At 55.1% G+C, this 27,650-nt stretch overlaps 2 protein-coding genes across 2 annotated transcripts; both read left to right on the top strand.

The window, feature by feature from the left end:
• The first annotated feature begins 8,004 nt into the window (after positions 1 to 8,004).
• Fbxl16 (F-box and leucine rich repeat protein 16) lies at positions 8,005 to 19,372 on the top strand. The gene is made up of 6 exons (XM_028854601.2): positions 8,005 to 8,313; positions 15,447 to 16,093; positions 16,957 to 17,465; positions 17,804 to 17,888; positions 18,168 to 18,231; positions 18,601 to 19,372. The coding sequence occupies exons 2-6, from the start codon at positions 15,461 to 15,463 to the stop codon at positions 18,747 to 18,749; spliced, it is 1,440 nt and encodes a 479-aa protein (XP_028710434.1). The 5' UTR covers positions 8,005 to 8,313; positions 15,447 to 15,460; the 3' UTR covers positions 18,750 to 19,372.
• A 3,030-nt stretch (positions 19,373 to 22,402) lies between these two features.
• On the top strand, positions 22,403 to 27,561 carry Wdr24 (WD repeat domain 24). The gene is made up of 9 exons (XM_028854549.2): positions 22,403 to 23,463; positions 24,442 to 24,619; positions 24,739 to 25,411; positions 25,865 to 25,983; positions 26,085 to 26,206; positions 26,278 to 26,382; positions 26,509 to 26,849; positions 26,981 to 27,165; positions 27,246 to 27,561. Exons 1-9 carry the CDS (start codon positions 22,983 to 22,985, stop codon positions 27,412 to 27,414), a joined length of 2,373 nt encoding a protein of 790 aa, XP_028710382.1. The 5' UTR covers positions 22,403 to 22,982; the 3' UTR covers positions 27,415 to 27,561.
• Positions 27,562 to 27,650: the final 89 nt, after the last annotated feature.

The following is a 27,650-nucleotide window of genomic DNA, read 5'->3' as shown; positions in this document are numbered from 1 at the left end:
CAGGGCTATGTAGAGAAACCCTGTCTCAAACCAACAAACAAAATAAGTAATAAGTAGCCAGGTATGGTGGCGCATGCCTTTAATCCTAGCACTCAGGAGGCAGAGGTGGGAGGATCTCTGAGTTTGAGGCCAGCCTAGTCTACATAGTGAGTTCCAGGACAGGCTCCAAAGCTACAAGAGAAACCCTGTCTCAAAAAACCAACCAACCAACCAACCAAATAAATAAATAAATTGGGCTGGAGAGATGGCTCAGCAGTTAAGAACATGTTACTTCACTTGCAGAGGACCTGAGCTGTGTTCCCAGCACCCACATCGAGAGGATTACAACAGCATGTAACTCCAGCTTCAGGGGATTAGATGACTCTTGTCTCCACAGGCACATGCACTCACATGCGTGCACACATGGGCGCGCGCGCGCACACACACACACATACAAGTAAAAAATAAATGAAATATAAATCAGAATAAAATTATTTCAATTAAAAGACATCACACAGCCTGAGGAAAGCATAGGAGATGCCAAGGCATTTACAGAAGGACACAGGACACCTGGGTCCACCACGGATGTCCATGGATCCATCACGGATGTCCAGGAGTCCACCACCGATGTCCAGGGGTCCACCACAGATGTCCATGGATCCATCACGGATGTCCATGGATCCATCACGGATGTCCATGGATCCATCACGGATGTCCAGGGGTCCACCACAGATGTCCATGGATCCATCACGGATGTCCAGGGGTCCACCATGGATGTCCAGGGTCCACCACGGATGTCCATGGATCCATCATGGATGTCCAGGGATCTACCATGGATGTCAGGGGTCCACCACGGATGTCCAGGGGTCCACCACCGATGTCCAGGGATCTACCATGGATGTCAGGGGTCCACCATGGATGTCCAGGGGTCCACCACGGATGTCCATGGATCTATCACAGATGTCCAGGGGTTCACCACGGATGTCCATGGATCCATCACGGATGTCCATGGATCCATCACCGATGGCCAGGGGTCCACCACCGATGGCCAGGGGTCCACTACGGATGTCCAGGCCTAAGAGGCTACATTTATTGGCTCATTCATTGGCAGTCTCCTCAGTCCAGGCCTCTGAGGCAGACAGTAGTCTGCAGGCGCCCTCTAATGGTGATGTGGGGCATGAGCTGGCCAGTTTCAGGGAGTTGGCTCTCCACCATGGCTTCCTCCAAAAGAAATGGCTATAGTCCTAGCAGTAAGAGGAACTCCAAGGGGTAACCCGGTCTGGAAGAAGCTGTCATCTGACCTGAATCTTTATATGAGATTTGTCCTTCCCCATCTTCATCTTTAAACAACATAACAATGATTCTATCACCATGGGAGAAGAGCAGGACAGATGCCACTTCTCACAACTGTCAGGGAAAGGGACATTTGAACATCATTAGCTTACAGAACTCTGATGCCCATAGGCATAGATCCCAGAAAGCCATGACTGGCCTCAGGATCCATAATACCTGGTATCGGTGCTTATAGATAGATACCCAGAGGAAAACGAGCAAATGGATAAATGAGGACATCCCAAATCTCAGATAACTCTTAGCTATTTATGCTCAGCTTGGGGGTTTCCTTGAGTGTCTCAAAATTTAGTGCCCTTACCTTAAGAAATGAGTCACTAGGGGTTGGGAATTTAGCTCAGTGGTAGAGCACTTGCCTAGCAAGCGCAATGCCCTGGGTTCAATCCTCAGCTCCAGAAGAGAGAGAGAGAGAGAGAGAGAGAGAGAGAGAGAGAGAGAGAGAGAGAGAGAGAGAGAGAAGTGAGTCACTAGTCTCACATAAGTCAGCACAAAAACCACAGAAGGAACTCCAATCAAGCAAAGGTGTACTTCAAGAAGCTGGGAAAGGGTACGTGGAAGCTTGTGGCCTCCTGTGGAAGCCTGCAGAGACCAGGATGGTTGCTCCAAACTGCTAGTGTGCTCGGCTTAACCAGCAGCACACAGCATCTCAGAACCTTTGACCCAAAGAGGGTTTCTAGTTACTCTCTGTTGCTGTGGTAGAACACTGGCCAAAACAGACTTGGGGAGTAAAAAGTTAATCCGGCTTATCCTTCCGTGTCCCAGTCCATCACTGGAGGAAGCCAGGGCAGGAACTGGACACAGGAAGCTGGAGGCAGGAACTAAAGTAGAGACCATCGAGGAACGCTGCTTATTGGCCCTGCTCTCTCTGGCTTGCCCACCCACCCAAGAAGAGCACCTCCCACAGTGGTCTGGGTCTGCCTGTATCAATTAGCAATGAAGAAAATGCCAACTCAAGCAGATCTCTGAATTCGAGGCCAGCCTGGTCTACAGAGTGAATTCCAGGACAGCCAGGAATACACAGAGAAACCCTATCCGGAAAAACTAAAGCAGCCTCTTTTTCTTTTATTATTGTTGTTGTTGTTGTTGTTGTTGTTGTTGGTGGTGGTGGTGGTGTGTGTGTGTGTGTGTGTGTGTGTGTGTGTGTGTGTGTATAAAGAGAGGTGCTCAGAGATAGGGAAATGCCTCAAAGACACATCCACAGGCCAATCTAATGGAGGAAATTCCTCAATTGAGGTTCTCTCTTCCTAAGTGTGTTAAGTTGACAACGGATATTAGCCATCACAGGGGTTGTCCAAGCTGGAAACCATCTTAAGACCTGTTTTCTGTCCTGCCTTCCTCAGGGCCTTGTACTGCATCTCGCAGGACACAGTGGGTAGCAGTAGAGGCCTTAGTTGTTATCACAAGTATCACCGCTCAGGCTGCCCACCTCCAGCCATGGCTGTCCCCTGTAACACAGGCCTTTGCAGGTTGAGGACACTGATGGTATATCCACAGTGTGCTGGTCCCTGAGGAGAGCAGAGGACAGGCAGCCCCAACATTCAGCAGGAGAGTTGAGTGCAGACATGCAGCTGACTCACAATGAGCAGGCCATCTAATGGGGCAATTTGGGGAAGAGATTCAAGTGAGGAGAGTTGACAGGGGTTAGAGAGACAATGGCCCCAGGACCACGGAGCTTCGAACAAACTCAACCACAAACTACAAATGGGAAAGAAGGCAGGATCAGCTCCCTGGACCCGATGAAGGCAGTGGATGAATTTAGGTTTCTCCCTGATCTTGTGAGAAAACCTTAAATGGAGGACAAGTCTCCCACCTGCCTAAGACTGCCCTCTTCACAGGTCTCAGATTTCACTTGAAGCCAGGTGGGGACTAGATGTAGCTAAGCCTGTGACACCAGGACCCTTACAGCCAGGACTGAGCATGGATGGGGCTTCTGGATGTGAACAAGGGAGACACTTCCTACAACTGATGGGCAGGGGATATCAGGGCACCCTGTAAAGCGCACCGGTGGCACCCACCGTGGGCGCTGCCTTTAGTTACTGTACCCAGCTGGACCTTGGCAGCTTCAGGGTGACTCAGCCATCAGCCCCTTGAACACAGAGACCTCATCCAGGACATGATCATAGCTGCCAGTTCCCAAGCGGTGTCGGGTGCCCACCCACTCCCATGGGATCCGGCTGCACCCACCTTCAGCCCAGCACTTCAAGGGGTCAGGCATTAAGGTTTCTATCTCTGTGTCTTTTCATTTGCTGAGAACCGCACCCTGCAACACCTTGCATCTTCTGAGGAGCCCAAAATGCAGCTGCTGATTGATTTGAAGCTGAGCTAAAAATAGCCACTGGCTCCAGCCAGGGCCAGGGGAAAATATCCCATTGCTAGGAGACGACCGTTGCCGGGAGACCGCCATCACTAGGCGACGCATGCTGCTGAGGTGACAGCTGGGCCCTGAGTCATCCTCGGCCTTGACAGGGGGCGGGCCAGACCAGAGCAGAGGCCTTGGTGCCCTCACTCTGTCATCTGGGCGGGCAGACGACACCTGTCCCACCTGCTTCTCTCCAGTGCTCTTGAGCCTCTGACTCTGGGCAGGGACAGGCTGGAGGAAAAGGAGGGTCCAGGGGTACAGTGGGGAAAGGAAGTAGGATGGATAGGGGTACAGGGTAAGTAAAGGAAGGGGAGGTAGGGAAAGAGGGTAGAGGGGAGCAGGGGCACAAAGTACCTGTGCAGCCCCAGGATGACTCACTTTGTCCTTGATGGGGTTGCTCACCAATACTGTGCTAAAATATTCAGGGCTTCCCGCCTTAGAGCCCAGTCACATTTCCCAGAAGGGGTTCAGTGAAGGGAACGACCTGAGGAGGATTTGACCCAGCCATGTGTCTCCCAAGCACCCTCTCCACACTAGAGCCTCCTAAGGACATGCCTGAGGAGCTCCTGTGATAAGATTTAGGGAAGACATAGAGTCATCGATCTAGTCCAGGCAGTGATCCCCTGATGCTCCCTCAGCCCTCTCTCTGTCTCTGAGCCAAATGTGCCAGCACTTCTAGGCCTGCAGAGGTCCCCATCACTGTAGAGTTGGACCCCAGTAGCCTGGACAGGAGACTGTCCTCTGTGCTCGACATCAAGGTAAGGGTGATGATGGTGGGAGTAGTTTTCTATGAGGGATGTCTCCAGAGAGGGGTGCTCCAAGTGAGAAGTGTTCCAGGTGATGAGTGCTCCCACAGACAGTGCTCCAGTGAAAGGTTCTCCAGTTAAGTGTTTTTTTAGTGCAAAGGTGATCCAGTTGAGGGTTTTCCAAATGAGGGGTCCTCCAGGTGAGGAGGCTTTACCTGAGGATGCTCCAGATGTGAGGGCTCCACATGAGGGTTGCTCCAGTTAATTGTATTTCAATTAAAAGGTGATCCAGTTGAGAGTGTTCCAAGTGAGGGGTCCTCCACATGAGGGTGCTTCAGGTGAGGGTGCTCCACTTGAGGGGTGCTCCACTGAGAGACACTCCATATATCATTAGGAACCAAGTTCATAGATGCTCCCACATCAGTCCCTTGAATAGCATCCTCGTTGAACTGGTCCTACACGCTACCTCATAGTCTTCAAAGATGAAGTCACACGTACAGCCAGTTAGACCTTATTTGACATACTTCTCTCAGGACGCAAACTGTTCTCCAAAAGCAAGCAAGAATCCTTGATGGAAGGTGCTTCAAAAGCCAGTTTCCCTAGCCCTACAACCGTGTGTGTGTGTGTGTGTGTGTGTGTGTGTGTGTGTGTGTGTGTGTGCGCGCGCGCGTGCACATGTGCGCGCGCCTCCCCTGTGCTCCACCGGGTGCCCAGAGAACCCCACCTTGGCCCTCTAGGGGTTCTGCCAACCAACAGCCCACTGTAACTGAACTCTCAGAGCAGTAGGCCCAGGCTGAGAAGAGGAGGTTTTTGGTGTCGTGGGCAGACATGGGAATGAAAGCTCCTAGGAAGGACAGACAGCTAAGTCTGGGAGTCAAAGAGATTCATTCTGGGGCGGGGGACAAGAGGCTGCTCCAGGTGCGGTGCTAGGTGAGAGAGAGGCTGTGGATGAGGGATGAGGTAGACTCCTGGCTGGTACAGAGCCCAAGGAACTAGGGTCTTACGGACCACAGTAAAGAAAGTAGCAGCCTAGGACAGACCCCTGGGAACTCTGGGGAAAACAGGGACGGGGTGGGGTGGGGTAGGAAAGACCTGTAAGGAGGAAGCTGTTGGTGTCATGAAGGAGAAAAGCAGGTACTTGATCTGGGGAGGATGGCAGAGGTAGAGGGATGCGAGGAGGCAAGAGAACCCCCCCCCCAATCGGTGCTCGATAATCTCCTAAGTATCCTTGCTGTCTTCTCAAAAACAGGGCCACTTTCTAGGACCCATTCCAGGGCCACTGTGTGCCCAGGCCTCCCTCATACCTTTCACACTCGGGTGTGTTCATCATAAGGCCCAAGCCAAGGCACATATCTCAGCACAGCACCCTCTGCCCAAGGTCCCTTCCTGCCACACTAGCTACCTGTCCAAGGACAATAACCAGATGGGTGGGAAGGACGCCCTCTGTTGGCTCAATGTCTATCTACACTGTCCCATGCCAATCCACCTTCTTTGATCCATATCCAAGCAAGCCGGTGACACTCCAGTCCCAGCCACACAGATGCCGGCCCTGATCCTGGCTATGGCGAGCTGGACTCAGGGTCCCCACTATAGGAAATGTGCTTCACCATGTTAAAAACAAACAGCCAGCCAGGGCCTTGGAGGGAAATCAGTTGGTAAACTGTCTTGCAAGCACAAGTACTGGAAAGGCCAACATAGGCATATCCTTGGGGCTCAGTAACCAGCCAGCATAGTTTACTCGGTCAGTTCCAAGCCAGTGAGAGAACCTGCCTGCCCTTGCACACACACACACACACACACACACACACACACACACACACACAAGTCGGGGTGGTGGTGGTGATGGGCTAGGGAGAAGCCCTGTGGGTAAAGTGCCTGTTTGTAACCCCAGCACTGAAGGGCAGACGGGGATCCTGAGGACCTGGCATTCTAATATAAACGATGAATGCCAAGTTCAGTGAGATTCTGTCCCAGAAAACAGGGTAAGGGGCTGGGGAGATGGCTCAGCAGTCAAGGACACTGGCTGCTCTTCCAGAGGTCCTGAGTTCAGTTCCCAGCACTCACATGGTGGCTCACATCTGTCTATGATGAGATCTGATTTCCTCTTCTGGTGTGCAGACAGATAGACAGACAAAAGCACCCATATACAGTCGGGCGGTGGTGGTGCACGCCTTTAACCCCAGCACTCAGGAGGCAGAGGCGGGTGGAGCTCTGTGAGTTTGAGGCCAGTTTGGAATACAGAGCAAGTTCCAGGAAAGCCAGGGCAACACAGAAACCCTGTTTCGAAAAACAAAAACAAACAAAAAGGTAAAAGAGTGGTAGAGGGAGAGTCTAATATCAACACTTCTCACCTCCATGTGCAAACACACACACACACACACACACACACACACACAGATATACAGTACCTAAGGAACACCTGAGGTTGTCCCCTGACCTCTATAGGCACCTGCACACACATGATTATACACAACACACACGCGCGCGCCAGGATCCAGCTTACTTCCCCTTCTCACAGTCCCACAAGGCCATGTTTCCCAACACCAGTTAGTTTCATTGGAGAACACTTCACCCTGTAGCTCCTCCCTTCCAAGACGCTGCTCTGTTGTCCTCACATCTGTTATCCCTCCTCCCAAGAGACCCACACTGGGGTCCCATTAGCCTGCTGGGAGGCCCGGCTATCCCGCGGCCCTTACAGGGTCCTCCATACAAACCACCTGCCCTGGGCCACACGGGCTGCTACCAGCTGACCTCCACTTCATTCCAGAGGGAACCTGTGGCACTCCTCAACCATTCCTGTCCCCTGTCCCTCACTCCCCGGGGAGGGGGGCGGCTGAGACCGTTTGTGACATTCTCAGAAGTAACCCCTCCCCACTACCACTACACTGTCTTGTGTTTTCATTGACACTCGCTTTAGTCATTTGCTCGCAGGTTTCTGCAGGTGTGTGACTATGTCACCACGAAGGGGGTTCTTCAGCAGCAGGAGCAGAAGGGATATGAGATCCTAGAGGCTTGCCCTCCGCCACGCGGAAGGGGTGTGTGTGGAGGTGCGACTGTGCTGATGTCTCCACGGGGCCTCCCTTTCCTCGCCCTCGCAGGTGGCAATCCAAGCAAGAGCCCCTAGGGCCGGCTGCATCTGCGTAGAATCCGGAACCCTCCTGCCAACCGCTCGCGCCAAGTACACCAGTTCTCTTCCGCGGGCAGGATTCTGGGCGGCCACCGCTCGGCGCAGATGGGTCGCTCGAAGCTGCTCTCCGGCCGCGCGCCCTGCTCTCCCCTCGAATGTCCTCCGGGACGCGCGGCCTGCGGGGTTTGTTATTGTGCGAGCACCGGCCGCCGCCGAGCGGGCGCTGGTGCCTGGCGCGTGCCCGTCGGTACCGCACCGGGAGCGCGCGGCTCGGAGCGGGGCGGGGCTCGGGATCCTCGACACCTCAGCCCGGCTCGAGAGCCGGGATTGGTCCGGACGCCGGGAGCGCGCGAGGGCGCGGCTCTTAGGGCCGGGCGGGGGGCACGCGCGGCGCCGGCGGCGGCCGCGGAGGAGCGCGGGGAGGAGCGCGGAGGAGGAGCGCAGGGAGGAGGGCAAGGGGAGGGAGGAGGCGCCCGCCGGGCTCCCTGCAAAGCGGCCTTATTTATCTGGGCACAGCCTCAGCCTCCCCGGTGGGAGGCTCAGGGCGGCAGATCCTCTCCCACCGGGGAGCTCCGCTCTGGGCTCTGCCGAGAGGGCCCTGGCGCGGAGCGCCGGGCGCGGGGCGCAGTCGGGCCCTGCTAGCCAGTCCAGCACCTCGGCCGCCTCCGCGTTTGGCGGCTCTGGTGCTGGGCTCCCCATGACGCGAGGTCGCCCGGCGGACAGCGTGGCATGAGCCAGAAGCCCTGGCCGAGGTAAGGTGTGTGCGCGCGCGGCCAGGCTGCGGGGAGGGGAGGGGAGGGTCCAGGTCGAGCCACTGCCTCCGCGGAGGCTACAATGAGGAGGGGGCGGGGTGGGGACTTGGGACTGCGCCGCGGCCGCCGCCGCCTGAGCAGGGCTTACGTAATCGCAGCCCCTTCCCCATCTCATCCTCCGGCCGCTGGGCCAGCGCGTCGCTCCGCAGCCCTTAGCCCCAGCAGCCGGCCTGATCGCACCCCGCTCGCCACTGGCAAAGCGGTCAGGCTGTGGGTCGGTACGGCGGAACCGCTGGAGAGGAAGCACGGTGGCTGCGAGGACGCGGAATTGCAGGCAGCCAGCCCCCACTCCTTCTGGCTTGGCTCTGGGCTCTCTCCACTCCAGCTCTATGAGCCTCGGGCGGACTGGAGGACGTGACAGGTGTTGATACAATTAAACGGGAGGAGCCATGTGGATATGTGGCCTACGGGCCCTGGACACCTTCTGGACATGAGCTGGTATAGAACTGCCGCCCACAGGGAGGCAGAGGGAGTGGGCTGGCATGTCTTTGGTTCCAGAGAAGGCAATGGGCCTTGGCCAAGGTTGGAAGGCTTCAAAATGGGGAATGGGCGTCCTGAGATTGCTAAACAGGGCTTCCATGTCCTTCTGGGATGTTAGATCGGTGGGGGATCCTCCCCACCATTCATCCCAGGAGAGAAGGCTGCACTGTTGAGGCCTGGATCTGGCCTAGCAGCCCTCCTGCTAGCCCCTCCCAGCCTGAGCCAGCAGCTGACCTCCCAGGAGCAGATGGCAGATGCCACTTCACCTGCTCCCTCCTTGAGGCCTGACTTCCACTGCCATCTTGTACCATGGCCCACTGACCAGGGTCTGTTCGGGCCTCCCTGGTGCCCCTTTGGACACAGGACCCGCTCTTCCAGCCCATCACTTTGATGAGATGCTGGACAGAGCAGAAGGTGGGGGTTGGGAAGGGAGCCTGAATGATGGGGGGCTGCCTAGATGAGATCAGAAGCGAGCCGGAGCCTGGCTGTCCCGCCTAGAAGTGGTCTGAGGGATGGGCTGGGAGCCATTAGGAGGAGAGAGGGGGAGAGTCAGGGTTGAAGACATGGGTGGTACTGAGATACCCCAGGATCCAGCTGCCCCATTTCCTGCAACCCTCACTGCTGGACTCCCCAGCCACCCTTTCCCCCAAGTCCTGGATACATATGCACTCACCCCTTCTCCCAAATACTCACTTCCTGACACCCGAATGGGTCCTGTCTCCCATTGTTGAGGTTAAAGCAAGTGCTTCTGGGTATAAGGGATCTAGACCCAGGAAGCCCTGAGAGATTGAGACAGACGGATCCCCGAAACAGGGGAAGGGGCCTCTGGCTGGTGTCGTTCAACTCTCCTCACCTGTGGGAGTCACTGATGTACCTTCCAGGATTGGAACAGGAAAGGGTGGGGGTGGTAGCAAGGCAAGGTCTGGCCAGTGAATGGCCCTGAGCCTTCCCTGCTAGTGGTCTAACGGCCAAACAGGCTGCACAGAGTGCAGCTGGGCTGCGTTTGGCAGGTGTCTAAAGGAGCCTCAGGCCTACCTCTTGGAGGCCTCATATTCTTCAGAACAGGAGAGACCTGATAAGCAAAAGCCCAGCATCTATTCCCCAGTGCCTCGTGGCCGTTTGCCCTTAGCTGGGATGCAGAGCCTCAGTCTGCTGGAGCATCAACGTGGGTTCTTCTCAAGGCTGATGTACCTCCTGGGCCAAGGGTCTCCCCATCCCGAAACCCCTGGTACGTCCCCAGAGGCTGCTGCAGCAGGGGGTGGAGGGAGAACACCGCTGTTGACACGTGCAAAGTAGCAGGGATGTGAACGTGCCTGAGTCAGAGCACTGTCACTGTGCCCCCGATCCAGCTACCTTGCTTGTCACCCCAGTCCCTGGGGCGACCACTACGGACTGAGCTTGATATGAGTATTTTGGTTATTTTTTTTTCCCGAGCATGAGGAGCTGATCAGGGCCGGTTCTATATAGGCCAGGAACCAACATCCAAGGTGGCCTCCATCCTGACCTGGGGCTCACAGAGTTGACTGTGTCAGAGACAGAGAAAGAGTCCCTGGACTGACAGCTGTGAGAAGCGGGACATTGGTGGGCATGTGGTTGGCAATCTTTAGGACTTCAGGGTTATAGAAGAGATCCTGCTGGATGAGGACTGTGTGCAGAGGCCACTAGCCAGATCGCAGGAAGACACAGGACCTAGTGAGGCACGAGAAAGAGAAGCAAAATGCAACAGATGTATTCCTGGTCTGAGGGGTTGGGACTTAGGAAGCCCTGGGGTCTTGGGACAAGTTGTACGCTGATGCAGCTTCAGGAAGATCCCTCTCTGAGCCTTGTTTTCTCCAGTGGTGCCCCAGACAGTAAAGAGGCAGGAAGTACTGGGAATGCGGGGCCTTCTTCTTCTTCTCCTTCTCCTTCTCCTTCTCCTTCTCCTTCTCCTTCTTCTTCTTCTTCTTCTCCTCCTCCTCCTCCTCCTCCTCCTCCTCCTCCTCCTCCTTCCCATCATCTCAGTGGTTCCTGTCTCTTCTGGGGTCAGGCCAGATTTAGGGGGACAGACAGCCATATTCTTTAGCCATGAAACTCCAGAGGGAGACAGCCAAAAAAAGAGCTGCAAGAGCTCTTCCCCCCTTATCTGCACCTCACGCTCACAGGAACGGGGGGGGGGGGTAGGTGCTGACCCCAATCTAGTTCCTTCTCTAGAAATCCTGACCACTGTTGTACCTGGAATCGAGCTCTTGAGCTGCTCCTACCCCGCTGACCAGGCCAGGGGAAGAGACAGATGGCAGTGACAGCCCTTGTGATGGGTGACACTCTGAAGGCACTTTTTCCAGAGTACAAGCGGCCCTAGCTATGGAGGCAGGCAACTGAGAAAGCCTATGGAACAAGCAGGGCCACCATTTGGCCAGGTGATGGGGGACAGGAGAAGGGGAATGAAGGGCAGAGGCCTGGCTGGGCAAGGAGTCAGTGCTGGAGGTTAGGCTGTGAAGCTACTTGGGTCTCGGGGCCCAGTGACTGGATCTGCAGAAAAGGCAAGTCCTCGTGGCTCAGCACCAGGGTCTGTGGACTGTTAACCTGGAAGCCACCAAGTTCTGGAGCTTCCTTAGAAGCCCTGCTATGCCCACCATTATTCCTTATGTCCACAGTGAGTCCTCTAGGGAGATGGAAGCCCACAGTCAGCTCTCCCCTGGGGTGTCTTGATGACACTTGTGCTGATAAAGACATGGCAGCTGAGGAAGTTGCCACTGTCTCCTCCTGGACTCAAGGACCTCAAGCTCCTCTGCAGCCTCAAACTGACCCAGAATCCCACTCCAAACTGAACACTAGACACACTGGGTCTGAGACTGAGTGTTGTGAGGTTCAGCCATCATTCCAGAAGGTCTCTCCCCAACATTAGCTCCTAAGGTGCTCGCCCATGAAGGGAGAGGCAGCCTGAATGACCTGGCCACTGATCGATTCCCCTTCCTAGCAGGCAACTCCAAACAGGCTACAGGAGCCACCCTGGGTGGAGAGAGGGTTGCAGCATCAAGAAGGAGCTCGAGCTGGCCATGGTGGTGCAAATCTGTAATCCCAGCATTGGGAGGTAGTAGCAGGATTGCAGCAAATGCAAGGCCAGCCTCAGCTGCATAATAAGGTCTTGTTTCTACAACACCCGGGAGCAGACCCTGCGTCACCATCTGGCTAGATAGCAGGGTCAGGCAGAGGGATCCTTGCTAGAACCCCTCAATAACTTCTTGCTTACCTGGAAGGAAGGTTCCAGTCTTCCTATGTGTGCTCAGCTTTCTCTGAAAGCCTCCACCCTTCCTTGGGTCCAGGTGTAACTTTCCATTTTTGAACCACAGTACAGGGGGTTCCTGGGCTTGGTTAATCATGCCCTAAGTGAGCGAATCCATCAGAATTTCCCTGAGCACAAAGCTGGGGACCAGCAAGATTGCCTCTGTGGAGATGTGGCTTCCACCAAGGGCAAGGGCCTGGATGGGGGATTTAGACAGAATCTGGCCTGGTTTCACCTACTTGACCTAAGTCTGGAAGGTAGGAAGGGGATCGTGTGCTTCTGCAAACGTGAGTTCCAGAGCTGCAGCAAGGGGCAGGAAGGAGCCCCACAGATGCCCCGGGCATCCACGTGCATCTCCCCCCACACACCCCCAGCAACTCAGGCACTCCACGTGCACACCCTCGGCTGGGAGCATTTTCAGCCTAAATTGGTACAGCTCTTGGTTATTTCTCCCCTGGCACCGCCTCCGCAGCCTCCTCCGGATCCTAGCCAAGCGGGCGGCTTCTCCCCCTGCCTCTTCCTGTGGAGCTGGGTTTGTCGGAGCCACCGATCATCCCTCCTCCGCTCCTCTGTCTGTGGTGCAGTAAGCCCAGCTGACCCCAATGAGTGCGGGAGCTGTCCATGGTGCTGTTCTCGGGGCTTCGAGAGCGCTGGGTCTGCGCCTAGTGGCTGGGGCTAGATGGGCGGTCTAGGCGCAGACCGCGAATCAGGGACATGGCGGGTATTCTGGCTGGAGCTGTCTCTCCGTCTTCAGCACAGTTCCCAGGAATGTGGGGGGTGCTGGACAAGAATTGGAGCAGTCAAGGAAGAACCTCATCCTTTCTCGTCATGGACGCTGCTGTCCTGCAACAGGCCCCTTCCCTCTATTGCTCTCAGGGAACTGGAGTAACCACACTTCAGACTTCCCTTGTCATGGAACGTAACTATTAACTCCCCAGAGCCTCAGGTTTGTTGTGCAAAGACCGGGGTAACAATAGTGGCTACCCCCACACCAGGATGTCTGCTGTGAACTGAAATGTGGGATTGTCCTAGTGTGCATTTGGGGAGTGTTAGCTACTGTGCTCCTGGCTTTTGTGTAACTGCTGTTGCCTGTTCTTGAACACAAAAGAGCAGCCAAAGGCTGAAAACCTCCCTCAGGGAAAAACTGGCCTACTACCCAGGACCCAGAGACATATTGAGGAGGGGAGTAATAGGGAGATAGTACTGAGGACCTGGCGTGGACTGCCAATGACCATCCTTAGACTCAGAGGTAGGTTATTGGTCAGGAGGACCATGTTCTGGGGAGACTCCAGCCCAGAGTTTTTCCCCTCCCCAGAGGTGGGACACCGGCACAGGATGCCTGTGCAATATAGAAAGCCAGCAAGATGGTGCTGCAAAACAGAGGAGAGGTCTCCATCCTAGTAGTTCTCACTCACTTTCTTTTGTGTCAAGCCAGATTGTAAAAATGAGTGGCCAGCATCCTTGGCCCTGCAGCTCCAGAAGGGGGTCTCAGCCTAAAAGGTAACATGAGGCCTTCTCTTCTGAGGGTTTGCGTATTCCAGTGCCCACCCCCAGAAAGCGTCCTCACCCATCCCTTGATATTGTGTAAGACTCCCTGGTGAGGCTATGACCCACTGAAACCAGATGTGAGGGTATAACAGAGGAAGGACCAGGTGTGAGGGTATAACAGAGGAAGGACCAGGTGTGAGGGTATAACAGAGGACCAGGTGTGAGGGTATAACAGAGGACCTGGAAGAAACTTTTGCTGACTCCCCTGAGATTGTAGAGCAGGAAGTTAACAACTCACATGTGGATCCAGCTCAGTTCAGGAATCACTTATACATACAGGAAGGGAGATCATGTCTTGCCCTTGGGTCAGCTCTGGTACTCAGAAAAAACATCCAAGCCTTACTCTACCACACACTATAAATCCCTCCCACAGGAGAGATTCTGTGGTGTTACCTTCCAGATTTCATGTTGAGGAAATGGAACCACCAATGGCTAACCAAGACCACACAAAGTAGGGAATGGGTGGTGGTAGTGCACGCCTTTAATCTCAGCACTCGGGAGGCAGGTGGATCTCTGTGAGTTCAAGGCCAGCGTGGTCTACAGAGTGAGTTCCAGGACAAGCACCAAAGCTACACAGAGAAACCCTGTCTCAAAATAAATAAATAAATAACCCAAAGTAGGGACCATTTGGACTCCAGAGTGTTGCATTTGAATTCACAAGTGAAAAACTCTCTTTTCTGAATATTGGGCAATGGTGGACATGGTGTTTTGTATCTGGAATGCAGAGCAGATGGCCATGGCATTATGAAAATCTCACTGCCCTTTTCCTCCATGCTGTCCATTCACAATGCCCTCTGCCAGCCAATTGCAGCCCCAGGAATCTGGGGGGAACTGTGATGAGTAGTGATCCAGACTTGCTTTATGGGCAGGTGACCCTGGCCTTCCACATGACCTTCCTCCTCCAACTCTGGTCCAAACTTTAGCTCTATTACTTAACTACTAGCCATGACCTCAAACAAGCACTTCACTTGGCCTTGGCCTCCACTTCCTTGTTTGTACAACAGATATCACAGCACCATCCTCATTGGGTTGGGGGAGGATTAAACAGCATGTGTCCAGCAGGGCTGGAGAGGTGGCTCAGTGGCTAAGAGTACTTGCTGCTTTTACAGAGGACATGGGGGCCTGTAACTCCAGTTCCAGGAGATCTGATGCCCTCTTCTGACTTCCACAGATGTCAGGCAGCCATGTGATACACATACATACATGCAAACAAAATACTTATACACAGAAAATTTTAATTTTTTTTTAAATATGAAAAGCATGTGTACAGTTATCACTCTACTGGTACTATAGTCAACTATGGGAAGATGCCTGAGTGCCAGAGCTTACTATAGGAGCATAGATTCTTGGGAGCTGGTCTGTGACTCTGAGGGCTGCTGGCACCCCATGAAGGAGGAGTCAAAGACTGCTACAGCACTTTTCTTCAGTTTTCCCGATCCTGCTCAGCAGGGTACGCCCCAGTAGTGGGCATCAAGAGAGCAGAGGTGGAGGGAGGAATCAAGGACTCCATCTCTCCCTAACCTTGAATGGGAATCAAAGCATCAGAAAGCACCGATGAGCAGCGCAGGCTGAGCCAGTGAATACAACAGAGGATGTGGATGGTTGGGCTAGCTGTGAATATTGGCCAGCCTGCCTCCTGTGCAGTCAGAGAAAGGCATGTGCTAGAATCCTTTCTGTTGACTGGTCCTGGAAATGCTTCGGGAGAGGATGCTCAAAGATGAGAAAGCTCTCCAGCTCCTCCAGAGACCAGCAGACTCATTTGTTCCTCCTGTCTCATCCACAGAACGTGCAAGGAAAATGTCGAGCCCAGGTATCGATGGTGACCCCAAGCCTCCATGCTTGCCTCGAAATGGTCTGGTGAAGCTGCCTGGCCAGCCCAACGGCCTAGGTGCAGCCAGCATCACCAAGGGCACACCTGCTGCCAAGAACCGCCCTTGCCAGCCACCACCCCCACCCACCCTTCCACCTCCCAGCCTGGCTACACCACTGTCCCGGGTCGCTCTGGCCGGGGGGCCATGCCCCCCAGCCAGTGGACCAGCCTCAGGCCCAGTTCCTGGACCCCCAGTGGAGCGGCCACCACTGGCCACAGATGAGAAGATTCTTAATGGGCTCTTCTGGTATTTCTCAGCATGTGAAAAGTGCATACTAGCCCAGGTGTGCAAGGCTTGGCGGCGCGTGCTCTACCAGCCCAAGTTCTGGGCAGGCCTCACGCCTGTACTGCATGCTAAGGAGCTGTACAACGTGCTGCCTGGAGGCGAGAAGGAGTTTGTGAACCTGCAGGGCTTCGCCGCTAGAGGCTTTGAGGGCTTCTGCCTAGTTGGTGTCTCTGACTTAGACATCTGCGAGTTCATCGACAACTATGCTCTCTCTAAGAAGGGAGTCAAGGCCATGAGCCTCAAGCGCTCCACCATCACTGACGCTGGCCTAGAGGTGTGTCCCAAAATTGGCTAGGAGTGAACAGGGCTGGAGGGGCAGGCACAGGCAGTAGCAACCCTATAGACATGGGAGGTTGAGGGGCCAAAAGGATGTTCAGGCATACATAGGACAAAAGGCAGCAAGAATGGCATTGTCAGGGCCTAATGCAAAGTGAAAATATGGTCTTGTTAAAAAATGATTAAGATTTCAGCCGGGTGGCGGTGGCGCACGCCTTTGATCCTAGCACTCGAGAGGCAGAGCCAGGCGGATCTCTGTGAGTTCGAGGCCAGCCTGGTCTACAGAGCGAGATCCAGGACAGGTACCAAAACTACACAGAGAAACCCTGTCTCAAAAGCAAACCAACAAACAAGCAAAACAAGATTGAGATTTCAAGGTTGGAGCAGGAGAGTAAATAATTACATGTGGGTTTTTGCTTGCTAGTGAAGCTGACCTTGGTGAGTGGGATGCCAGAGGGAGTGGGAGGGAGAGAGGGGACAGCTGAGAGTCTCCTAGGAGCAAGGGTTGAAGGAGCATCTGGGCACTCTGCCCTGTTTTCCCCCCAGGACCCGGATTGTAATTTTAATATTCAAATCATCTGTTCCAAACACCCGCACTGGCCAAGCCCTGGCTCATGGGTCCCCTGTGCCCTGCCTCTCTTTTGGAATATTGGCAAAGTATAACAAGCAGTTTAAGTGCACTCCTTGGAGTTCAGCTCGATGCCTGCTTGCACAAGTCCACACCTGAGAGACCACTGCTTCCAGATTCCCAGAAGCTTCTTCCACTCTGCCTAGGCCACTCTCATTACCCCTGGCCGGACGGGCGCCAGGTGTGAATGGGGAGCTGACTTAGTTTGGCCTCTGGTCTGTGCCTGCCTGTAGGTGATGTTGGAGCAGATGCAGGGCGTGGTGCGCCTGGAGCTGTCGGGCTGTAACGATTTCACCGAGGCGGGCCTGTGGTCCAGCCTCAGCGCGCGCATCACCTCACTGAGCGTCAGTGACTGCATCAACGTGGCGGACGATGCCATTGCTGCCATCTCCCAACTCCTGCCCAACCTGGCAGAGCTAAGCCTTCAGGCCTACCACGTGACTGACACTGCACTGGCCTACTTCACGGCACGCCAGGGCCACAGCACCCACACGCTGCGCCTGCTCTCTTGCTGGGAGATAACCAACCATGGGGTGGTCAATGTGGTGCACAGTCTGCCCAACCTCACCTCACTCAGCCTCTCAGGCTGCTCTAAGGTCACTGACGATGGAGTGGAGCTTGTAGCTGAGAACCTGCGAAAATTGCGCAGCCTTGACCTCTCCTGGTGCCCTCGGATCACCGACATGGCACTAGAGTATGTGGCCTGCGACTTGCACCGCCTGGAGGAGCTCGTGCTGGACAGGTGCACATATCCCTACACTCCGGGCTGGTACTGGCGGGATCTCCAGGAACTGGAAGCCTAGAGTGGGTGGTGCCATTCCACGGGCTCCTGGGATGGGGAAAGCCACGGAGAATAGAGTGCCCAAAGTCAAAGTAACTTCAGCATAGCCTGGAGGAAAAGCCATGTTCCAAAAGGGGAGGTCACAGGGAGGGCAGGTGTAGCGGGGACCAGGATAAGGCAGTGATGGGTGGGGGCAGGGGCTTGCAGTAGAAACATTTCTGGAAAGGAGGGAGGGACCTAGGTGGGGACAGAATGAAGTGATTTAAAGGTGGGCAGTCCCCCTTCTGGTGCAACCACAGGTGTGTACGCATCACGGACACCGGCCTCAGCTATTTGTCCACCATGTCATCCCTCCGAAGCCTCTACCTGCGATGGTGCTGCCAGGTACCTCCATGGCCCCCAGGGATCTGGAAATAAAACGCGGTGGGTGGCATAGGGCGGAGGGTAGCGCCAGTCCAAACAGTTCTTGAACTGCACTGGGCCCCATTCAGATCCCTCTACGCCCAGCAGCCAAACGAAATGGAATCTTCAGATTCCCTAAAGCCCTCATAGGTGCTTTCAAGCTCTGCTCCCATCTCCATTTTGAACCCCCATTTCCTGCCCCTCTAGGGGCTCCCAGGCAAGTGGAAATAGTTAACACAACCTCTTCTCACTTCCGCCCAGGTGCAGGACTTCGGGTTGAAGCACCTCTTAGCCATGAGGAGTTTGCGACTCTTGTCTCTAGCAGGTGAGAACCCCTGCATGCCTCATGGGCAGTGCCCCCCACTCAGTCTGACTCCCATGAGGTCCCTTATGCAGATAGAGTCACTTACAGGCTTTGGCAAATCACGTCCCAGGTACCAGGTGAGAGGAAAGGCGAACTCTAGCCAGTCCCGCCCATCCTGTCGTCCAAGCCCTGGTGAGGGTCCCGCCCATCTTGTCAGATTCTCACCCCTCCTCGCCCAGTACAGGTCCCACCTCATTAAGCCTGTTGAAGGACCCACCCCCAGCAGGCCGCTGCCCTCTCCAGCCTTGCCCTCCTGCCCAGCCCAGTCCAGCCCTCCTGCTGGGCGGAGCTGAGCTGCTGAGCGGCTGTGCGGATGCCTCGCGATTGCAGGCTGCCCGCTTCTGACCACCACGGGGCTGTCGGGCCTCGTGCAGCTTCAAGAGCTGGAGGAGCTGGAGCTGACCAACTGCCCTGGAGCCACACCCGAGCTCTTCAAGTACTTCTCGCAGCACCTGCCGCGCTGCCTCGTCATTGAATAGCGCAGGCTTCCTCACCGGCCGCGGGAACCGGCCACGCCCTGGGCAGTAGCCCCTCTTCCATCCCCGCCGGAGCACCACTTCTCGGCCCTGCGCTGGAGGCGGGGCAAGCAGAGGGAAACCCCGCCCCGTGCCTCCCTTGCCCCTCTGCTCCACTGCTCCATCCCCGCCTGGGGCAAGAGACAGAGGGGCCAGCCCCACGCACGCACGCACACTCGGGGACTTTGTGCATGCCCCTCGTGCCCGCACTGCACGCCCGCCCTCCACCATGCCACAGCCGCCGCCATCTCTCGCCCGCCTTCTGGGGGGGTCTAGGTCCTTCGGGGGATGCTTTGAGTGCAGACGCCCTCACTGCCTTCCCCACTTCATTCTGCTCTCTGCCTCCCCCCCCCCCGCTGTCCCCCATCCCGGGCAGGGCCCAAGGGGATGGAGGGATTGGTCCCCCAGGACTCAGGGGCCTGGAAGAGCCCCAAGGGCCTCCCACATCTTCCACTGCACCGCGCCTGGAGCCCTCCAAGGGGTATAAGGCGTCACAGGCCACTGCCAAAGCCATGGCCCCCTGAGGAGCCCAACTCCCCCATGCCCACCTGACCCAATGGCTTCCCTTCTTCCTTGTTGCCATATGGGTCAGTTCTTGTCCTCTGTGCCCCCCATCCCCTTCCTTCCCCCTGGCCTACAGATCCTTGGGCCCTGGCCAGGCTGGGACAGCTTTAGGAGGATGCAGACCTTGGAATAATCAACATTAGCCTAACTGGTGCCCATCCACCCAAGTGCAAGGGTGGAATAGGCACCTGACAGACCCCAATCTGGAGCCACCCACAAGACTGTCAGGCCTTGGGAGCAGCCCATCCACTCCAACCTCTACCCCAGCTGAGCTCAGGCCTCTCAGCACTGTGCTTCACCCTGGATAGGTCTCCTCAGGTGGAATCTGCAGAGGGCCTGGCCAAGGGTCAGGGTCAGCACTGACCAGTGATTCTGATCTTCCAGTGGCCAGCACACTCTTCTCACCCCAAGGAAGGACTCGTTTCTAGTCCTCCTTTACCTCTCCCAGCTTCCAAAACCTTTGCCTATCCAAATGGGCTGTAACCATATTTTGTCAGATCCCAAGACATTTGGAAGTCCTAGGGGATCCTGGCATATGTGTGGCAGTGCTTGAAGAAGGGACCAGGAACCCCTCCCCCCAACCTTGAGCCCCAGGAGACACAGCACCCACAACCAATCTTGGGACATCCCTATCTGGTTGGAAGAGAGTAACTAATTCCCAGAGAGGAAGAGAGAGAGAGAGAGAGAGAGAGAGAGAGAGAGAGAGAGAGAGAGAGAGAGAGAGAGATGCTGTTGACAAGAAGAGAGAGTTCAACAGCCCAAAGAGTTCCCTGCCCCTGAAGTGTTGGCCAGGGAGGCTCCAGGCTGAAGTGGTCAGGAGCCAGATTCTTCAGCCCTTCTTCCCATAGCCCCCCAACAGGGAGGGGGAAGCTGTCCATTTGCCCAAAGTATTAATGCAACTGAAGCTGTGATATTTCCAATGACTGTAGGAGGAAAATTTAAGGGGAGAGAGGAACACAAACAAAACCAACCAACCCCTAAAATCATTTTCTTATTGTACATAACGACCTCATTCTCCTGTATATGCGGAAGATATAACCTTATATTTGGTAAGTGTTTCTTGTGCTATTTTATCACGTGACCTGTTTATAAAAATATATATTAAAAAAGTTGTAAAAACACGAGTCTGGGTTGTTTTTTGGTCACTAGACCAAGTTGTAAGGGTTAAACCTGCCCTGGATGGCCCAGGTTCTCCTGCCTCTCTCGACTCATTAAAGTCACTCATTCCTTTCGTAAACATGTAGAGGCTGAAGGCCCAGGGCTGGACTGGAACCTTAGTAACTGACCAACAAAAGTTTTCTCCTGCCCTGAATGCACAAAAGGGAGCAATAAAGCTGATGTCAGTATGTCTGTTCCTTCCAAAGGATCTGGGGTCTAGCCTACCATCCTTCCAGAAGAGCAGAAATGAGCCTTGTCCTTTGCACAGGGTCACTAAATGAGGGATTGGGATGTTCTAAAAGATTGCAGTGGCGCTGGAGAGGTGGGCCAGTGGTTAAGAGCATTTACTGTTCTTGCAGAGGACCGAGGTTCAGTTGCCAGCACCCACATCAGATGGCTTTAAGCTGCCTGTAACTCTAGTTCCGGGGGATCTGATGCCCTCTGGCCTCCTATGGATCTGGAATGCAGTGCAGATAAAAACACACACAGCCAGTACTCGGGAGGCAGAGGCAGGCAGATCTTTGGGAGTTCGAGGCCAGACTCATATACAAAGTGAGTTCCAGGACAGCCAGGGCTGTTACACAGAGAAAACCTGTCTCAAGAAAAAAAACAAAAACAAAAAACAAAACACCTCACACAGGCACACATACACACACAAATAAATAAATAAATAAATAAATAAAGGAAAAATTAAATAAATAAAAGATCACCGTGTACCAGAAGACTAAGACTACTGTTGCCACCAGAGAAAGGGGCAACTGAGACTAAACCCAGCCACTGATAGAACTGGCTGTCAGGCCCTGAAAGTACCAAAACTGATGTAACAACACAAAATAGACATAAAACCCACAATAGATAGAGCCGGGTGGTGGTGCCCCACACCTTTAATCCCAGCACTCAGGAGGCAGAGGCAGGTGGATCTCTGTGAGTCTGAGGCCAGCCTGGTCTGCAGATTGAGTTCCAGGGTATTACACAGAAAAACCCTGTCTCGAAACAAAAACAAAGCAAAATAAAAAATCTGCAATAGACAAAGGAGGTCATATTAGATTGGGTTAGGAAAGATGGTCTAAGCTGGTAGGCATTTGAGCCAAGTGCTGAAGGTTGGAAAGGAGACACATTCCGCAGGGGTAGAAGGCACGGTTCCATAGCTTATGAAACTGTGGAAGAGGAAGGAAAGTGATCAGTGGGAAGGAAGCTGGGACAGAAACAAACTAAAAAAGGGGAGCCAAGAAACGCATGGCTGCGGATGCACCAGGACGGTCAGGGCCAGACGTCTGGGATTTATTCACAGTGCGGTAAAGACCTTGAGTAGAAAAGATACCAGGCTGCTTCTGCGGGATTCAGAGCAGGAGATGATGGACCCAGGACCGCTGGGGAAGCAGCATCTGAGTTCCGTGGGGAAAGGGTGTGTAGGGGAGTAGGATATGGCACTGAGGCAGAGTGGAGGAACTCAAGATCTGCTTAGAAAATGACTCACTGAAAGACTGGAGGAGACGTTTAAGTTCTGGTATTAAGATATTGAGAGTAAAGGGGGGGGGGGATGATATTGAGAGTAAAATAAACTGAGACCGGTAAAATAGCCCAGTTGGCAGAGAACTTGGCTTGTATGCATTAGGCTCTGCCCGGCTCTATCTCCGGCATCACACACACACACACACACACACACACACACACACACACACACACACACAAACGCATCACACACACACACACACACACACCCTAAACGAAAAAACAAACGCAGACATATCACCAACGCAGAACCAGGGAGCCCGATGAACCCAATTCTGGTCCGTTCTCTTGGCCAAAAGGCGCGCACACATGGAACGTTTATGGTATGGGATAAGAGTTTGTGCCCACTTCCGGAGAGGCAAGAATAAGAAAGGACCACTTCCGGTAATGGGCGGGAAATAGGTGAGCCTCATCCGGTACGGTAGCTGAGGAACGCTGCTTTCAGTAAATGTCTGGAGTGCGACCGAGGCCGAAGTTTTCCCAGCACCTGGTTCTGGTCCCGCAGTTCCCGCTGCCCGGTGCAACCAGATACCTGCACTTAGTGCTTGTGGCCTCTCTTCTGCCTCCTAAGGTCTTTAAACTCAGTCCTCCGGACCCCTCCAGCTCCTCCACCCTTTCCTCTCGTTTGTTCTTTCCTCTTGGAAGCCCCGCAATCCTCCGAGGCAGGAGCCACTTTTCTCCACACTGGGATCGACTGACCAAGGGTCTAGTAGCATCCAGGATCTCACTGATGGAGGATTAACCACATAGGATCTGGGGAAGTCAGATTCGGTGCTGACGAGCCTCGGTTAGCCATGGAGCCTTTTGGAGAACTCCAGTGAATTTGAACCTTCCTGTGATGGTGATTGATTGATGGACCATCTCAGGCCGAAGGTTCGAGAGGACAAACAGAACGGTTAGGACACCATGGCTGACCAGGCCAGCACATTTCACTGACCTCTTGCCCCCGATGCCTGTGCAGCCATGGAAAAGATGTCCCGAGTTACCACAGCCCTGAGTGGCAGTGCACTGACAGGCCGTACCATGCACTGCCACCTGGATGCACCAGCTAATGCCATCAGTGTGTGCCGTGATGCCGCCCAGGTTGTTGTGGCAGGCCGAAGCATCTTCAAGATTTATGCCATTGAGGAGGAGCAGTTTGTAGAGAAGCTGAATCTGCGTGTGGGCCGGAAGCCCTCGCTCAATTTGAGCTGCGCTGATGTGGTCTGGCACCAGATGGACGAGAATCTGCTGGCCACAGCAGCCACCAATGGTGTGGTGGTTACATGGAACCTGGGTCGGCCATCCCGAAACAAGCAGGACCAGCTGTTCACAGAACACAAGCGCACAGTGAATAAAGTCTGTTTCCACCCCACTGAGGCCCACGTGCTGCTCAGTGGCTCTCAGGATGGCTTCATGAAGTGTTTTGACCTCCGCAGGAAGGACTCAGTCAGCACCTTCTCTGGTGAGGCCCACAGAGGCAGGCTGGGGTAGATGTGTGTTTCTGTAGCTGTTAGACCTTAGAAGCAGACTGCAGTGTGCACTCCCAGAGGCTGAACAGCACTGGAAGAGTGGGTGGAGAGGGGGAAGGTTGGACCCAATGAAGGATGAGCCCAAGCCCTGCTGGTGGGGGAGAGACGAGATCAGACCAGTGGGAATTGAGACTGAGTGTTGGGTGTAGATGATGGGGTAGCTGATAGCCTGGAGACACAGCAGAGTGAGTGGCTGCCGAGTCCCCTCCCTTTTCCTCACCTTGCTTCAGCTTGCTTCATTGCAGCGAATCTACTAGTCTATTCAGGACTCAGCCCAGGGATGCAGAGTGAGGCGGGAAGTACTCAAAGCTCCTTTCATGGCACGCCTGGCTGTCTGTCCTCAGCCCTGAGCTTGCTCTCCCTGGTTCTTAATGAGACCAAATGAAGCACAAGCAGAGCCTTGAGCCCTTGGAGAATGTGTGGGTTGAGAAGGATCTTGAGCTGTCTGTGGCAGGGAAGACTGGATGCTGCACCGGCAGGCTCCTCCTGATATTGTAGTCTGCTAAGGTGGAGATGATCTCTGAGCTCTTCTGTCCTTTGGGGCTAACTAGGCAGCTGGCAGAGGAATTGAGCAGAGAATGAGGTAACCTTCTCTTCCATTCAGATGGTCTCACAAGCCTTGGCCCTAGGGAAGTGTACACAGCCAGCTGGGTTGGGCTCCTGTACCCTGGGTGCTCACGGAATCCAGGGAATGGAGGCGTGGGAGTTTGTGTAGAAACTACCTGGCATGCTCTTTCTGGCCTAGGCTTCAGAGACCTACCCTAGGCAGACTCTGATGGTGTTTCCTCAGTCCTCTGTGCTTCCTAGCTTGGCCAAGGCTGGTGAATGACACCAGTCCAGCCATTTCAAGGGCTCCCCAGTCCCCCGAGAGCCAGCCTCTCTCTCACGCCTCTACTGACGCATGCCCACAGGCCAATCTGAGAGTGTGCGGGATGTGCAGTTCAGTATCCGAGACTACTTTACCTTTGCCTCCACCTTTGAGAATGGCAACGTCCAGCTCTGGGACATCCGCCGACCTGATCGATGTGAAAGGATGTTCACAGCCCACAATGGGCCTGTCTTCTGCTGTGACTGGCACCCAGAGGACAGGTGTGGTGTAGGGGTGAGGGGGGCATTAAGGCTGGAGGTACAAGACACAGTGGGGTGTGGCAGGGTCTCCTTTCCCCCAGGAGAGGTCACTGAGAGCTTAAGTGGAACCTTCTCCACAGGGGCTGGCTGGCCACGGGTGGACGAGACAAGATGGTGAAGGTCTGGGACATGACAACACATCGTGCCAAGGAGATGCACTGTGTGCAGACCATCGCCTCAGTGGCCCGAGTTAAGTGGCGGCCTGAGTGCCGCCACCACCTGGCCACGTGTTCCATGATGGTAGACCACAACATTTATGTATGGGATGTTCGCCGGCCCTTCGTGCCAGCTGCTATGTTTGAAGAGCACCGTGATGTCACAACAGGCATTGCCTGGCGCCACCCACATGACCCCTCTTTCCTACTCTCTGGCTCCAAGGACAGCACCTTATGCCAGCACCTGTTTCGTGATGCCAGCCAGCCTGTTGAGCGTGCCAACCCGGAGGGCCTCTGTTATGGTCTCTTTGGGGACCTGGCCTTTGCTGCTAAGGAGAGCCTGGTGGCTGCTGAATCTGGGCGCAAACCCTATACTGGTGACCGGCGCCATCCCATCTTCTTCAAGCGCAAGTTAGATCCTGCTGAACCATTTTCTGGCCTGGCTTCCAGTGCGCTCAGTGTCTTTGAGACGGAGTCAGGTGGTGGCAGCATGAGCTGGTTCGTGGATACAGCCGAGCGTTACGCTCTGGCTGGTCGGCCACTAGCTGACCTCTGTGATCACAATGCCAAAGTGGCTCGGGAGCTTGGCCGCAACCAGGTACGTGGGCTCGGGGTCCAGGGCCATAGCTGGGTCAGAGACGGCTACTGTAGTGGGGCACCATACCCACAACCACCCCGAGCTTCACACACTGCTCTGGGCAGTCACACTTTGGCAAAGGATGATCATGTGGGCCAGAGTAGCCCAGACCCTGGCTCAACCTCAGGGGTGGAGGCCTAGGGAGTCAAGTGCCCACAGCGCCCCCTTCTGCCTCACTCTTGGTGGTGGAGCCGCCCTCTGCATGCCATCTCTCTTCTCCCCATGCTCATCCCAGCACCAGGCGCCTCGCGGTTGCGTTACTAGAGGGTGGAGACAGTGCTTTTTCCATGTGCCACAATTCCCTTAGTGGGCGTGGTTCAGGCCACGGATTGGTACACGATTCTGCCCAGGAGATGGGGGCCAGTCTGGGTGCTAAGTGCCCAGGACCCATGAGTGGTTGGTGCCTATCCCTAGGTGGCACAGACATGGACCATGCTACGGATTATCTACTGTAGCCCAGGCCTGGTGTCCTCTGCCAATCTCAACCACAGCGTCGGCAAAGGCAGCTCCTGTGGCCTACCACTCATGAACAGGTAGATCCTTGGCCACTTCCTGCCCCCACCCCCACCGGGTGTATTGCTGGGGCCCACAATACACCTTCCACAAGCCACCCACAAGCCTTCCCTACCTCTAGCTTCAATCTGAAGGATATGGGCCCAGGGCTGGGCAGTGAGACACGACTGGATCGCAGCAAAGGGGACACACGGAGTGACACCGCCTTGCTGGATTCTTCAGCCACACTCCTCACCACCGAGGGTAGGCAGGGTGTGGGTGGGAACAGGGCAGGGGACCCACGCCCTGAATGACCTCCCTTCCCTGCTGGGCAGATAACGAGGAAACGGAGGGCAGTGATGTGCCTGCTGACTACCTGCTGGGTGATGTAGAAGGAGAGGAGGATGAGTTGTACCCACTGGACACAGAACACGTGCACCGTGAGTGGGGCTGGGTGAGGTAGAGCTGGTACAGAGGGTCACCCCCAAAGCACGGCTCTGGGAGCGGGAGCGGAGTGCAGTGGGAAGCCTGGGCTCAGGTCCATCTTTCCCCACCCCGCCTCTCAGCTGAGGAGCCTGAATACGTGCTGCCACAGGAGGCCTTCCCACTGCGTCACGAGATTGTGGATACGCCATCCGGGCCTGAACATCTGCAGGACAAAGCTGACTCCCCGCACGTAAGCGGCAATGAGGCAGACACGGCTTCGTTGGCACCGGTGGATTCCTCCTCGTCCCTCCTCTCTGTCTCGCATGCTCTCTATGACAGCCGCCTGCCCCCCGACTTCTTCAGTGTGCTGGTACGGGACATGTTGCACTTCTACGCTGAGCAGGGCGATGTGCAGATGGCTGTGTCTGTTCTCATTGTGCTGGGTGAGAGAGTGCGCAAGGACATCGACGAGCAGACCCAGGTGTGTGACGGGTCAGGGATGCCCTCCCTGGACTGGCCACTGGGCCCCTCATCTGAGCCTGCCCCTTTCCTGCTGTCCCCCCTCCCGCAGTGTGCCTGGAAGCGCTAACCTGAGCCTGTCTCCTTCCCCAGGAGCACTGGTACACATCCTACATCGATCTGCTGCAGCGCTTCTGCCTCTGGAATGTGTCCAATGAGGTGGTGAAGCTCAGCACCAGCAGGGCAGTTAGCTGCCTCAACCAAGCCTCCACCACCCTGCACGTCAACTGCAGTCACTGCAAGCGGCCCATGAGCAGCCGTGGCTGGGTCTGCGACAGGTGCAGTGCCGGGACTGGGGGGCTGGGGAGGGAGGCAGCGCAGGCCCCTCCCACTGAACGGCCCCTCCCACTCCTCCCAGGTGCCACCGCTGTGCCAGCATGTGTGCTGTCTGCCATCACGTGGTTAAAGGGCTGTTCGTGTGGTGTCAGGGCTGCAGTCATGGTGGCCATCTTCAGCACATCATGAAATGGCTGGAAGGGAGCTCCCACTGCCCTGCAGGCTGCGGCCATCTCTGTGAATACTCCTGACCTGGCCTTCCCTGAGGCTGAGGCAGCTTCCTCAGCTCAACCCTGAGGTCCACCTGACTAGGCTCACAGCCGCTTACCCACCCCATGTATCAGGATGGAAGGCGGCTGCAACCTGTTAACCCAATAAAAAGCAGGAGCTGCTGTTAAGCCAGTTGTCACTTTGATTGCGCCGCAGGCGGGAACTTCCGGTAGGAGCGCTGTCGCCATGGTAACCGGCAATAGCCAATGGCTGCTCA

Source organism: Peromyscus leucopus, chromosome 8b (genome assembly GCF_004664715.2).
Source record: "Peromyscus leucopus breed LL Stock chromosome 8b, UCI_PerLeu_2.1, whole genome shotgun sequence".
Classification (NCBI taxonomy): domain Eukaryota; kingdom Metazoa; phylum Chordata; class Mammalia; order Rodentia; family Cricetidae; genus Peromyscus; species Peromyscus leucopus.
The sequence above is the reverse complement of the archived record's forward strand: the minus strand, read 5'-3'. Positions and strand labels throughout refer to the sequence as shown.